General features: G+C 40.7%; 2 protein-coding genes across 2 annotated transcripts; both read right to left on the reverse strand.

The window, feature by feature from the left end:
• Nucleotides 1–1,040: 1,040 nt before the first annotated feature.
• Nucleotides 1,041–1,851, reverse strand: LOC127682384 (THO complex subunit 4-like). Its single transcript, XM_052178767.1, has 2 exons — nt 1,789–1,851; nt 1,041–1,655 (listed from the first exon to the last, which is right to left on the reverse strand). Exons 1-2 carry the CDS (start codon nt 1,849–1,851, stop codon nt 1,041–1,043), a joined length of 678 nt encoding a protein of 225 aa, XP_052034727.1.
• Nucleotides 1,852–7,365: 5,514 nt separating this feature from the next.
• LOC127683709 (THO complex subunit 4-like) lies at nt 7,366–11,165 on the reverse strand. Its single transcript, XM_052180971.1, has 2 exons — nt 11,062–11,165; nt 7,366–7,996 (listed from the first exon to the last, which is right to left on the reverse strand). The coding sequence occupies exons 1-2, from the start codon at nt 11,163–11,165 to the stop codon at nt 7,366–7,368; spliced, it is 735 nt and encodes a 244-aa protein (XP_052036931.1).
• Between the last annotated feature and the right edge of the window lie 504 nt (nt 11,166–11,669).

An 11,669-nucleotide genomic window follows, 5' to 3' on the forward strand; every position in this document is an offset into this window, starting at 1 on the left:
GGGAAAGTTCTTGGGAGTCAAGTTGAGCAAACACAGATTCAATGTCTGTTAAACATTTTGGGGGATAGGGCAACCAGGTGAACAGTGTATAGCTATATTAATTTGAACAACAAATTCTAGATTGTTTTCTAGAATGTTGTGTGAATGAGCCCTTGTATTACAATAATTTGTCATTAAGGATTTGTTATTATTTTATGACCCTACAATACTTGCTTTTTTTTCTACACACATTTCTATTTTATTGTGGCAAAGGGGAGAATGACATCTTCTCCCCAAGAGTAACCAGTACAATTTATCTCCAAAATCACCAAGGGACTAAACCATCAATAAAGGGGCACACATAGTTCCAGCCAAAAATGTGGCAGAGGAAGGCCTTGTTGGGCATCAGTGGGAGGAATGGTCCTTGGTCAGGTAAAGGCTCAACAGAGGTCCCAACAAAGGGAAACTCAAGGGGGAGGCAGGAGTGTGTTGGGTGGAACAGACTGTACATGGAGGCAGGGGAAGGAGTAGGGGCAGTGGTTGGTGGTCTGATGGGAGGGGGAATATCAAGAAAGGACTTACCTTACTAACTTGGATGTATGGCAAGGAGGGGAAAATCCAAGAGGAACTGGGGGAAGGGAATGAGTATGATCAGACTATACGACAAAATTATCAAAGGAGTTTTTAATCATATTATGTATATTTATTCTTTACTTTCAGCACATGCTTTGAATTGAAAGCCTACTTTATATGTCTACATACCCAGAATAATATAAAGATTTCTTAGGGAGCTGACTCTAGCACCTCCCTACATTAAAAAAAATTGATCCCCTAAAAAAACATAGTTTAAAACAGTTTTGTGTCAGAAAAAAAAATTAAAAAGAACAAAGTAAAACATGGCGTGAGTTTTTAGATTTTATTTCAAAACAGATAAAAAGGAAGAAATAAAAGGAGGCAAAACACTAATCCACCGTGGCCTGCACAGTTCAGGTGGCAACCCTCCCCCTGGACATCACAGATGAGGCTTCCGGGTCCTGTTACTTGTGAGGTCTCTTGGTTGTTTAGTTGGTGTCCATCATGGCTCGATAAGCATCCAGCTGTGCGTCCAACTCCTCTGCAGTAAGCTGCTGCTTCGAGTTGCTGCTGGCCCCTCTACCTCCTCCCCTGTAGCCTCCACGTGTCCATCTCCTGGTGCCTCCACCGCCAAAACCTCTAGAGCCAGGGTTTCCTGTCATGCCCCTTCTGTTCATGCTTTGTGCAGGTCTTCCTTGCATACCAAACTGTGAGGTGACAAGCCGGATCTTCATAGGGCGGCCATCCAGAGGGACATCATTGTACTGTTTCATAGCCTTCAGTGCATCTGCTTTGCGTTCGAAGTGCACATCTGCTTTGCCCAAACTTTGTCCAGAGCGATCATAGCGCACAGAGGCTTTTTTCAACCTCCCAAATTCAGCAAAGAGTTCCCGAATATCATCATCTGACACTCGGAAATCCAGGTTTGACACAAGCAGCTTCCCACTGGTCTCCTCGCAGGCTCCACCCCTGAAGCCACTGTGGAATGGACCATGCTGCCACTTGTCCTGAAGTTGATTCACTCTGCTGTATGGTGCCAGCAGGTTCCTCCTGCTGTGGGCGAAGGCACGCCAGTTCCTCCTAGGCCAGCAGCCGGGTTTTACCTGTGGTGGACTGCACTGCTCCCTGGCCACCCTGGGATCCAGCTCTTGTCCTACCCCGGCCTCTGCCCAGGCTCTGGCCCCGACCCTGACCCCAGCCCTGGCCCAATCCCTGGCCAAGGCCCCATGCTAGAGCTCCTTGCTGATTATGGTTCAGCTTGATGATGTCATCCAAAGACATGTCCAATTTGTCTACCATGATGAGCACAGGTTCAGGCCTCAGATCCAGGGTTACCTGGATTGAAAACAAAATTTTAAACTTGTCTTAATCACTCCTGGGCATATACCCAGAGGATTCCCCAGCATGTAATAAGGATACATGCTCCACTATGTTCATAGGAGCCCTATTTATAATAGCCAGAAGCTGGAAAGAACCTAGGTATCCCTCAACAGAAGAATGGATGCAAAAAATGTGGTATATAAACATAATGGAGTACTATACAGCCATTAGAAACAATGAATTCATGAAATGCTTAGGCAAATGGATGGAGCTGGAGAACATCATACTAAGTGAGGTAACCCTGTCTCAGAAGATCAATCATGGTCTACACTCACTAATAAGGGGATATTAATCTAGAAAACTGGAATACCAAAAACATAACCCACACATCAAATGAGGTAGAAGAAGAACTGGGGAGTGGCCACTTTTTCTGGAAAGACTCAGTGTAGCAGTATAGGGCTAAACCAGAATATGGAATTGGGAAGGGGGGGGTGGGAGAACAGAGGGAGGGAAGGGGGCTTATGGCACTTTTGGTGAGGGGGGGCCCAGAAAACGGGAAATCATTTGAAATGTAAATAAAATATATATCAAATAAAAAATAACTAAAAAAAAAAAAGTACACCCCTAGTTTCAGCATATTTTATCATTAAGCAATAAGGAAGGGTTCCTGAGAACTTGATTAGGAAAAACAAGTATTTTGAACTTGAACAGTATATACCAAAAAAGACTTGAATTTAACCCATATGGATAGAAGTATCTTCTCCTCTCTGTTTTGCAAATAATGAACTGGTTACATACAATTCTGTTCTACTCAGAATGATTCCTATGTGTCTATTAACACCGCAATTTCCAAAAAACCTGGGAAACATTTCAACATGCAAACCTAATGAGCTGAGCACAGTCTCTTGGTCCTAACGTCTGAGGATACAATTCACCCAGAGAAGTCTTCTGACCTCTACCTGACTGCTGTCTAAACACACTACCATGGAGACACTCTTGGAGTCCTCCTAGAAGGATGTTAAGAAGGAGAATTAAAAGTATGGATATTATATTAAAAGAAGGAAGGGGCTTAATGTTTTAGACATTAGGCTGAGCAATCAATTCCTTTGGAATGAAACTCACTGGGTCCCAGTCTAAGATTCATCTCAATGTCCTTAAGAGTAGAGACAGAGAACATTTGTTTGTTTGTTTCTTTTGATTACCTTTAAGACCTAGTCAGACTATGTAGCCTAGAACTTCACACATAGCCCTGGCTGGCCTCAGAATCGAGGATTTCCTTGCCTCCCTCTCCTGAGTAGTGAGATAAAACCCATGGGCCTCTATGCCCAGCTCAAAGAAATATTTTTGAGGGAAACATTTTTCTTCTAAATCTTTGAAATGAAAATCATCCGCACTCTATTAGTCAACATTCTCTAGAGAAGCAGAAGGAACAGTAAGTATCTCTACATACACAAAGGGGATTTATTTGCATGACTTACAAGCTGTGGTCCCTCTATTTCAATGGATGACTGTGAATGGAAAGTTCGTGACTCCAGAATCCACTCAGTCCACAGGGCTGGAGGTCTCAACTGGTCTTCAGAAGAGATGCTGGGATCCCAGGGAAGGAATGGACTTGCTAGCAAGGTGAGAGCAAGCAGGCAAAGAGCAAAATCTCCTCCTTCCTTGCCTTTATGTAGGCTTCCACAAGAAGGTGTGGCCCAGCTTAGATTCAGTCTAACCTGATTGACCCTGATTGAATTGGCTGAGGCCAGATTCAGATTAAAGGTGTGTGTGTGCCTCAAGATTTGGATAACAAGTGGATCTCCCCATGGCACATTAAGCCAAAATCCAAACAGAGGTGTGCTCTGTTTTTAGATGTTTCAATAAATCCAGATGCAATCAAATTGATTACAGCTGTTTTTAAATCAGAGTAGTGATCTGTTTGTTTTCAGAGATGGGGTGAGACTTTCTTTCTGGTCTCAAACTTCTGGGTTAAGAGTTTATTAGACTGTCTTTGCTCCTCAAATGTTGTCTGTATGTTCTGTGTTTGAGACTGTCTTTACTGTGTAACCCAGCTTCTGTTGAACTCACTGGTAGACCAGGTTGGTGAGGATCTCTCAGAGATACCCATGAGATAGTGGAATTAAATGTGTGTGTCATCTCGCCCAAGCAGTAACCCTCAGAGGAGTTGGGAATATGGGCACTAAGCATGATATTTGACTAAGGTAAAAATTTCACCTTTTAAAATTTTTGTTTTTCAGGGCTTGCTTTCTTTCTTACTTTCCCTGTCTTTCTCTCCTCCTAATTCTTGCCTGCTTTCTTTCTTTCTTTCTTTCTTTCTTTCTTTCTTTCTTTCTTTCTTTCTTTCTTTCTTTCTTTCTTTCTTTCTTTCTTTTCTTTTCTTTTTTTTTTTTGGTTTTTTGTTTTTTGTTTTTTTCGATACAGAGTTTCTCTGTGTAGCCCTGGCTATCCTGGAACTCACTCTGTAGACCAGGCTGGCCTTGAACTCAGAGATCTGCCTGCCTCTGCCTCCCAAGTGCTGGGATTAAAGGCATGTGCCACCACTGCCAGGCTTTTTCCTTTCCTTTCCTTTTCTTTTTGTTTTCACCTGATGGGTAAGAGAAAAACAAAGAGTGATACAAAATGCTGAGCTTGATATTTATAATTATTCTATCAGTTTTGAAGAAGATTACCTAATAAGTTACTCTTTTTCTGAGATGAATGTTTTTCTAAATCATCACAGCCAATAAAACAGAATATTACCCTCACATAATGTCTGTGCAACCCTCCAACCAGAACCACTGTTCATTGAAGGTGTTGCTGAATGACTTCATGTATAGACCATGTAAATACACACACCATTTCTTACATGAATGTAACCTGTTGCCTGTGGCCTAAGAATGATGACAATCACTCATGTCAAATAGCTTTGGCGTTGCTTGAAGTCTGTATCCAAACAATTGGCCTACAATTCCTTCCTTGGTGCAATAGAACTGTCAACTCTTAGCATACTTACTATGGAGGTCAAACCCTGTGGTGATGTGAGGATCATTGAAGGACAGCTTTGCTACAGTTAACTCCAGTGGCTAAACATAGTTCTCATTTTGTGTGTGTGGTATAGTAAGAGACAGGTTTTTAAGCTCTACTAAAATCAAATCAAACAAAAGACTTTAACTATTTATTAAGATTTTATCTATTTATATATCTATTAATGGACTTTATTAATTGTAGTAGTTGCATGGAAGTCTATAATGTGGAAATATACTTATTACTCATGAGCTATTAGCAACTTTTTGCTGTTATAAAAGTAAATCCATTAGTATATGAATACACCTTTGGTGTACTCGATGAATTTTTAACGTGGGTGGTCAAAGGGAAGATATACTCATAAATAAGATAAGTAAATATTAGGTATGAGAGTGAATATCAATTCATATTCTGTGGTGTCCGACAGGCTACTTTGTATGGACCTTCACCAGCACCATGGATGTTGTGTATTTCTTCTAACTTGTCAAACTGATGAGGAGTAAAACAAGATAAACTCTGTCTTTCTTGAAAAATAAAACTATAGCTTATCACAAAGTCTTGATTTCTAGTGGGAAAGTTAGACTGTAACAAGGACCCAATCACTGTAACATGACAATTCTGCCCTGTAATAAATTCCAAGCAGCACTCTGTTTTGAAAGTTAAATTTAAATTTTTGTTACATGTAGACTCATTGGGCTATCCAGCACTCTGGGTGTGGTATTATTGTGATAGGAGGCTTGTTTTTGTTTTCTTTTTATTTGTGTGTTTTTGAGACAGAGACTCTGACTGTCCTGGGACTTGCTATGTGGACCAGGATGGCTTCAAACTCCGCGAAAATTCCATATCATCCCTGGGTATTTTGATCCATGACTTGATTTGTAAAAAATGTACTGTGTTTCAGTAGGAGCCATTTTTTCCTGCTTCCAGCTGCTCACTGGCCAGGTCGAGATAGGGAGACCATGTACACTGTGATCATCACAGATGTAACACCCATCTGATGACTCCAGGTTTCAATGTCATATTCTGGAAAACAAAAGAAAGGAAAGGAAAGTCAAAGAAAAGAAAAGAACAGTATAGAAAAGAAAACAAAGGAAAAGAAAAGGGTGTGTCTGGAAATTCACACCTTTAATCCCCCCACTTGGAGGACAGATATAAGAGGATCTCTGCCAGTTAGAGGGTAGCATGCTTTAAGGAGTGAGTTCAAGGACAGCCAGGTTACAAAACAAAACAAAACAAAACAAAACAAAATGAAACAAAAGGAAAAATCACCAACCCAACAACCCAAACATCTCTGCCCCAAAGGGAAAGTTCTTGGGAGTCAAGTTGAGCAAACAGAGATTCAATGTCTGTTAAACATTTTGGGGGATAGGGCAACCAGGTGAACAGTGTATAGCTATATTAATTTGAACAACAAATTCTAGATTGTTTTCTAGAATGTTGTGTGAATGAGCCCTTGTACTACAATAATTTGTCATTAAGGATTTGTTATTATTTTATGACCCTAGAATACTTGCTTTTTTTTTCTACACACATTTCTATTTTATTGTGGCAAAGGGGAGAATGACATCTTCTCCCCAAGAGTAACCAGTACAATTTATCTCCAAAATCTCCAAGGGACTAAACCATCAATAAAGGGGCACACATAGTTCCAGTCAAAAATGTGGCAGAGGAAGGCCTTGTTGGGCATCAGTGGGAGGAATGGTCCTTGGTCAGGTAAAGGCTCAACAGAGGCCCCAACAAAGGGAAACTCAAGGGGGAGGCAGGAGTGTGTTGGGTGGAACAGACTGTACATGGAGGCAGGGGAACGAGTAGGGGCAGTGGTTGGTGGTCTTATGGGAGGGGGAATATCAGGAAAGGACTTACCTTTGGAAATAAAAATGAAAATGATATTCATTTAAAAAAACCAACGGAAAAAAAAAGAAAGAAAGAAAGAAAGAAAGAAAGAAAGAAAGAAAGAAAGAAAGAAAGAAAGAAAGAAAGGAAGAAAGAAAGAAACAATGAAAGAAAGAACACTAACTGGGATGTATGGCAAGGTGGGGAAAATCCAAGAGGAACTGGGGGAAGGGAATGAGTATGATCAGAATATACCACAAAATTATCAAAGGAGTTTTTAAACATATTATGTATATTTATTCTTTACTTTCAGCACATGCTTTGAATTGAAAGCCTACTTTATATGTCTACATACCCAGAATAATATAAAGATTTCTTAGGGAGCTGACTCTAGCACCTCCCTACATTAAAAAAAAATTGATCCCTTAAAAAACCATAGTTTAAAACAGTTTGGTGTCAGAAAAAAATTAAAAAGAACAAAGTAAAACATTGCATGAATTTTTAGATTTTATTTCAAAACAGATAAAAAAGGAAGAAATAAAAGGAGGCAAAACACTAACCCACTGTGGCCTGCACAGTTCAGGTGGCAACCCTCCCCCTGGACATCACATATGAGGCTTCCGGGTCCTGTTACTTGTGAGGTCTCGTGGTTGTTTAGTTGGTGTCCATCATGGCTCTATAAGCATCCATCTGTGTGTCCAACTCCTCTGCACTAAGCTGCTGCTTCGAGTTGCTGCTGGCCCCTCTACCTCCTCCCCTGTAGCCTCCACGTGTCCATCTCCTGGTGCCTCCACCACCAAAACCTCTAGAGCCAGGGTTTCCTGTCATGCCCCTTCTGTTCATGCTTTGTGCAGGTCTTCCTTGCATACCAAACTGTGAGGTGACAAGCTGGATCTTCATAGGGCGGCCATCCAGAGGGACATCATTGTACTGTTTCATAGCCTTCAGTGCATCTGCTTTGCATTCGAAGTGCACATCTGCTTTGTCCAAACTTCGTCCAGAGCGATCATAGCGCACAGAGGCTTTTTTCAACCTCCCAAATTCAGCAAAGAGTTCCTGAATATCATCATCAGACACTCGGAAATCCAGGTTTGACACAAGCAGCTTCCCACTGGTCTCCTCGCAGGCTCCACCCCTGAAGCCAATGTGGAATGGACCATGCTGCCACTTGTCCTGAAGTTGATTCACTCTGCTGAATGGTGCCAGCAGGTTCCTCCTGCTGTGGGCGAAGGCACGCCAGTTCCTCCTAGGCCAGCAGCCGGGTTTTAACCTGTTGCCTGTGGGCCTAAGAATGATGACAATCACTCAAGTCAAATAGCTTTGACCATTGCTGGAAATCTGTATCCAAACAATTGTTCCTACAATTCCTTCCTTGGTACAATAGAACTATCAATCCTTAGCATACCTACTATGAAGGTAAAATCCTTTAGTGATGTGAGGATCATTGATGGACAGCCTTGCTACTGTGAACTCCAATGGCTAAACATTGTCCTACTTTTGGGTGTGTGCCATAGTAGGGGCCATGATATTAAGCTCTACTAAAAACAAAACAAGCAGAAATGATGCCATCTATTTATTAAGACATTATTTATCTATTAATGGACTTTATTAATTTTAGTAGTTGCATGGAAGTTTATAATGTGGGAATATAATTATTACTTGTAAGCTATTAACTAGTTTTTGCTGTTATAAAAGAAGTTTCATTAGTATACATATACACCTTTTGTGTACTCGTTGAATTTATAACATTCAAAGGGAAGATATACTTGTAAATGATAGATATATGTTATGTATCAGATTGAATATCAACTTTTATTCTGTGGTGTCTGGCAGTCCACTTGGAGTGGACATTCACCAGCACCATGGATATTGTGTGTTTCTTCTAACTTTTCAAACTGATGAGCAGTAAAACAAAATAAACTGCTTCTTTCTTGAAAAATAGAAATATTATCATAAAGCCTTGATTTCTAGTGGAAAAATTAGACTGTAAGTAGGACCCAATTATTTTTACATGACAATTCTACCCCGTAATAAATTCCAAGAAACATTCTACTTGGAAAGTTAAATTTAAAAATCTTTTACATGTAGACTCAAGTGGACTATCCTGAACTCAGCGTGTGGAATTGTGATAGGAGGCTTGTGTTTTTTTGTTTTTTTTTTTGTTTGTTTGTTTGTTTCTGAGACAGAGACTCTGGCTGTCCTAAGACTTGGGTGGACCAGGCCGTCGTCAAACTCCCAGAGAGTTTGCCTTTGTGTGTGCCTCCTTCCCTGGGTATTTTATCCATGACTTGATTTGTAAAACATGTCCTATGTTTCTGTAGGATCCACATTTCCTGCTTCCAGCTGCTCACTTGCCAGAAGGTCAAGGAGAGAGACCATGTACACTGTGTTCATCACAGATGTAAGGTGACTCCAGCTCTCAGTGTCATCTTCAAGAAAGAAAAAACAAGGCAAAGCAAAGCAAAGCAAAGCAAAGCAAAAGGTATGTCTGGAAATGTACGCTTTTAATCCCAGCAATTGGAAGACAGTTGTAAGAGGATCTATGTGAACTTTAGGATTGCCTCCTTTACAGATTGAGTTCAAGGACAGCCAATTTACAAAACAAAACTAAACAAAACAATATGAAATAAACCACCGCTAGGCGGTGGTAGTGCATGCGTGTAATCCCAGCACTCTGGGTGGCAGAGGCAGGTGGATTTCTGAGTTCGAGGCCAGCCTGGTCTACAGAGTGAGTTCCAGGACAGCCGGTGCTATACAGAGAAACCCTGTTTCCAAAAAACCAAATAAATAAATAAATAAATAAACAAACAAACCACCAACCCATCAGCGCAAATCTTCCCCTGCTAAAGGGAAAGATTTTGGGAGTCACATGGAGCAAACACAGATTCAATGTCTGTTAAACATTTTGGAGGATAGAGCATCCAGGTGATCGATGTATAGCTATGTTAATTTGAGCAAGAAATTCTGGATTGTTTTCTAGAATGGTGTGTGAATGAACCCTTGTACCACAAAAATCATTCATCAACTATGTCTTATTACTTTATGACCCCCCCAATACTTTTTTTTTCTGCACATATTTGTATTTTATTATGGCAAAGGGGAAAATGACATCTTCTCCCCAAGAGTAACCAGTAAAATTTATCCCCCATAACTCCCAGGGACTGAACCATCAACAAAGGGGCACACATGGTTCCAGCGAAAACTGTGGCAGAGGAGAGCCTTGTTGGGAATTGATGACACCTGTGCTGCCACAGTACTAAGTATCAGGCATAGGCCTGGAGATTTAACAGAAGACACACACTCAGGTCATTCTGTAAGGAGAATGCCAAAGCTTTACTGAGAGACCAGCAATAAATATACTAGAGGACAAGGAAGGGAACAGGAAAAAACAATTATAGCCATAGGTCAGGCAACTCGAAGTCCCTATCACATGGGGCAGGAAGGCTGGAATCAAGCTAAGCTGTGGGATGTTTTGCTCTCAGGAAACCTGTACAAATAGCTCAGCTTGGGGCATTGAGCTCCCAGTTCCCAACAGCTCCCCCACCCCCTTAAAAAAATGGAATATCATGTGTCTTAGGTCACCTTCTGTCCAACTCCCATTACCTGTCTCTGGGAATCTCTGCCAGTCCCAGAGTCCCTGTCTTAGGTTGGTGTGGACTGGAAAGGAGTTGCCTGTCATAGATTAACTATTCTCGGTACAGGCTGAGCCAAATTTGAGCGGATGTATTATCCTGTGCCAAAGACATAAGCACTTGTTCAGTTACTGCTCTGGACTGGTTTTGTTGTTTGCACATATGGTTTAGAAGGAACAATCCCAATGCAGCAGTTCCACAAGCCAAAAGCCCCAGTGCCATAGACCCAAACTTTTTTAATCAGGGGTGGCAATAATGCCAAAGTCTCTCTGATGGTGATACAAGGTGACAGGGAATCTCCCTTCATTATTGTGCCTTCATTTAGAGGCATAGGCACAATTCCAGGAATTCTTCAACCACAGAAGCATCTTCATACTCTCAGAAGTTTGTCAATACATACAATCTGCTACAATTCAATTTCTTCTTGTCTTCTTCCTGACTTTTCAAACTACAGAAAAGAATGGGACTAAAACACATGGATAAACATTGCAAAGCACAAGACAGTAACCAAGAAATGAAGTTCTATCTAACTATTACTAATTTTAATAAAACATAAACTATTCTCTAGTATAAGAAGTAAGGTAAAATTACTCTGTTCTACTTCTAATTTAGCTGCAGCCTTTCCCGCAGTTCTATTAGTAGCGAGCACAACTGGCCACACAGTACTACTTATCCCACTGGCATCAGGACTGGTGTATTTTCCACAAAGCTCCAATACGTTTCCATCTGTACCAGTGTCCATAATGCCAGGATGTACACAGTGCTCAGGAACCCAAATAGGACGTTCTGCATCTTTAGGAAAGATCCAACAGAACCTCTCATCCTGACCAACACTGGATAAGACCCCTACAAACTCCTGAAGATAACTCTTTCCATTTTACTAAACCCTCTGACTTCTTCACGCCTTTCCAATATCTGTCTGCAACAGTAAGATTATATCTATTAATAAAAAATATTAAAGTATAGAGAATAAAGGACAATCTAGCCTGTGGAGAGGTAAACCCCTGTTTTTTGTTTTTTCAAGATTTTTTTTTACAGTAAGATTACCTCTCTCCACTATAGCTTGCCCTTGTGGATTATATGGAATCCCTGTTATAAGAATAATATGAAAGTCTGTACAAATTTTTTTTTAAAGGATCTGCTGGTATATGCTGGACAATTATTGGTTTTTAACTGATATGGGACTCCCATGTAAGCAAAACCTTGTAAATAATGTTTTTTTTTTTTTTTGCATCTTTTACCTTTTCACCCCTGTACTTTTGTGCAGATACAAAAATACCAGAAAAGGTATCTATACATACATGAACAAATTGCAGCTTCCCAAAT

Source organism: Apodemus sylvaticus, chromosome 4, assembly GCF_947179515.1.
Source record: "Apodemus sylvaticus chromosome 4, mApoSyl1.1, whole genome shotgun sequence".
NCBI classification, from domain to species: Eukaryota; Metazoa; Chordata; class Mammalia; order Rodentia; family Muridae; genus Apodemus; species Apodemus sylvaticus.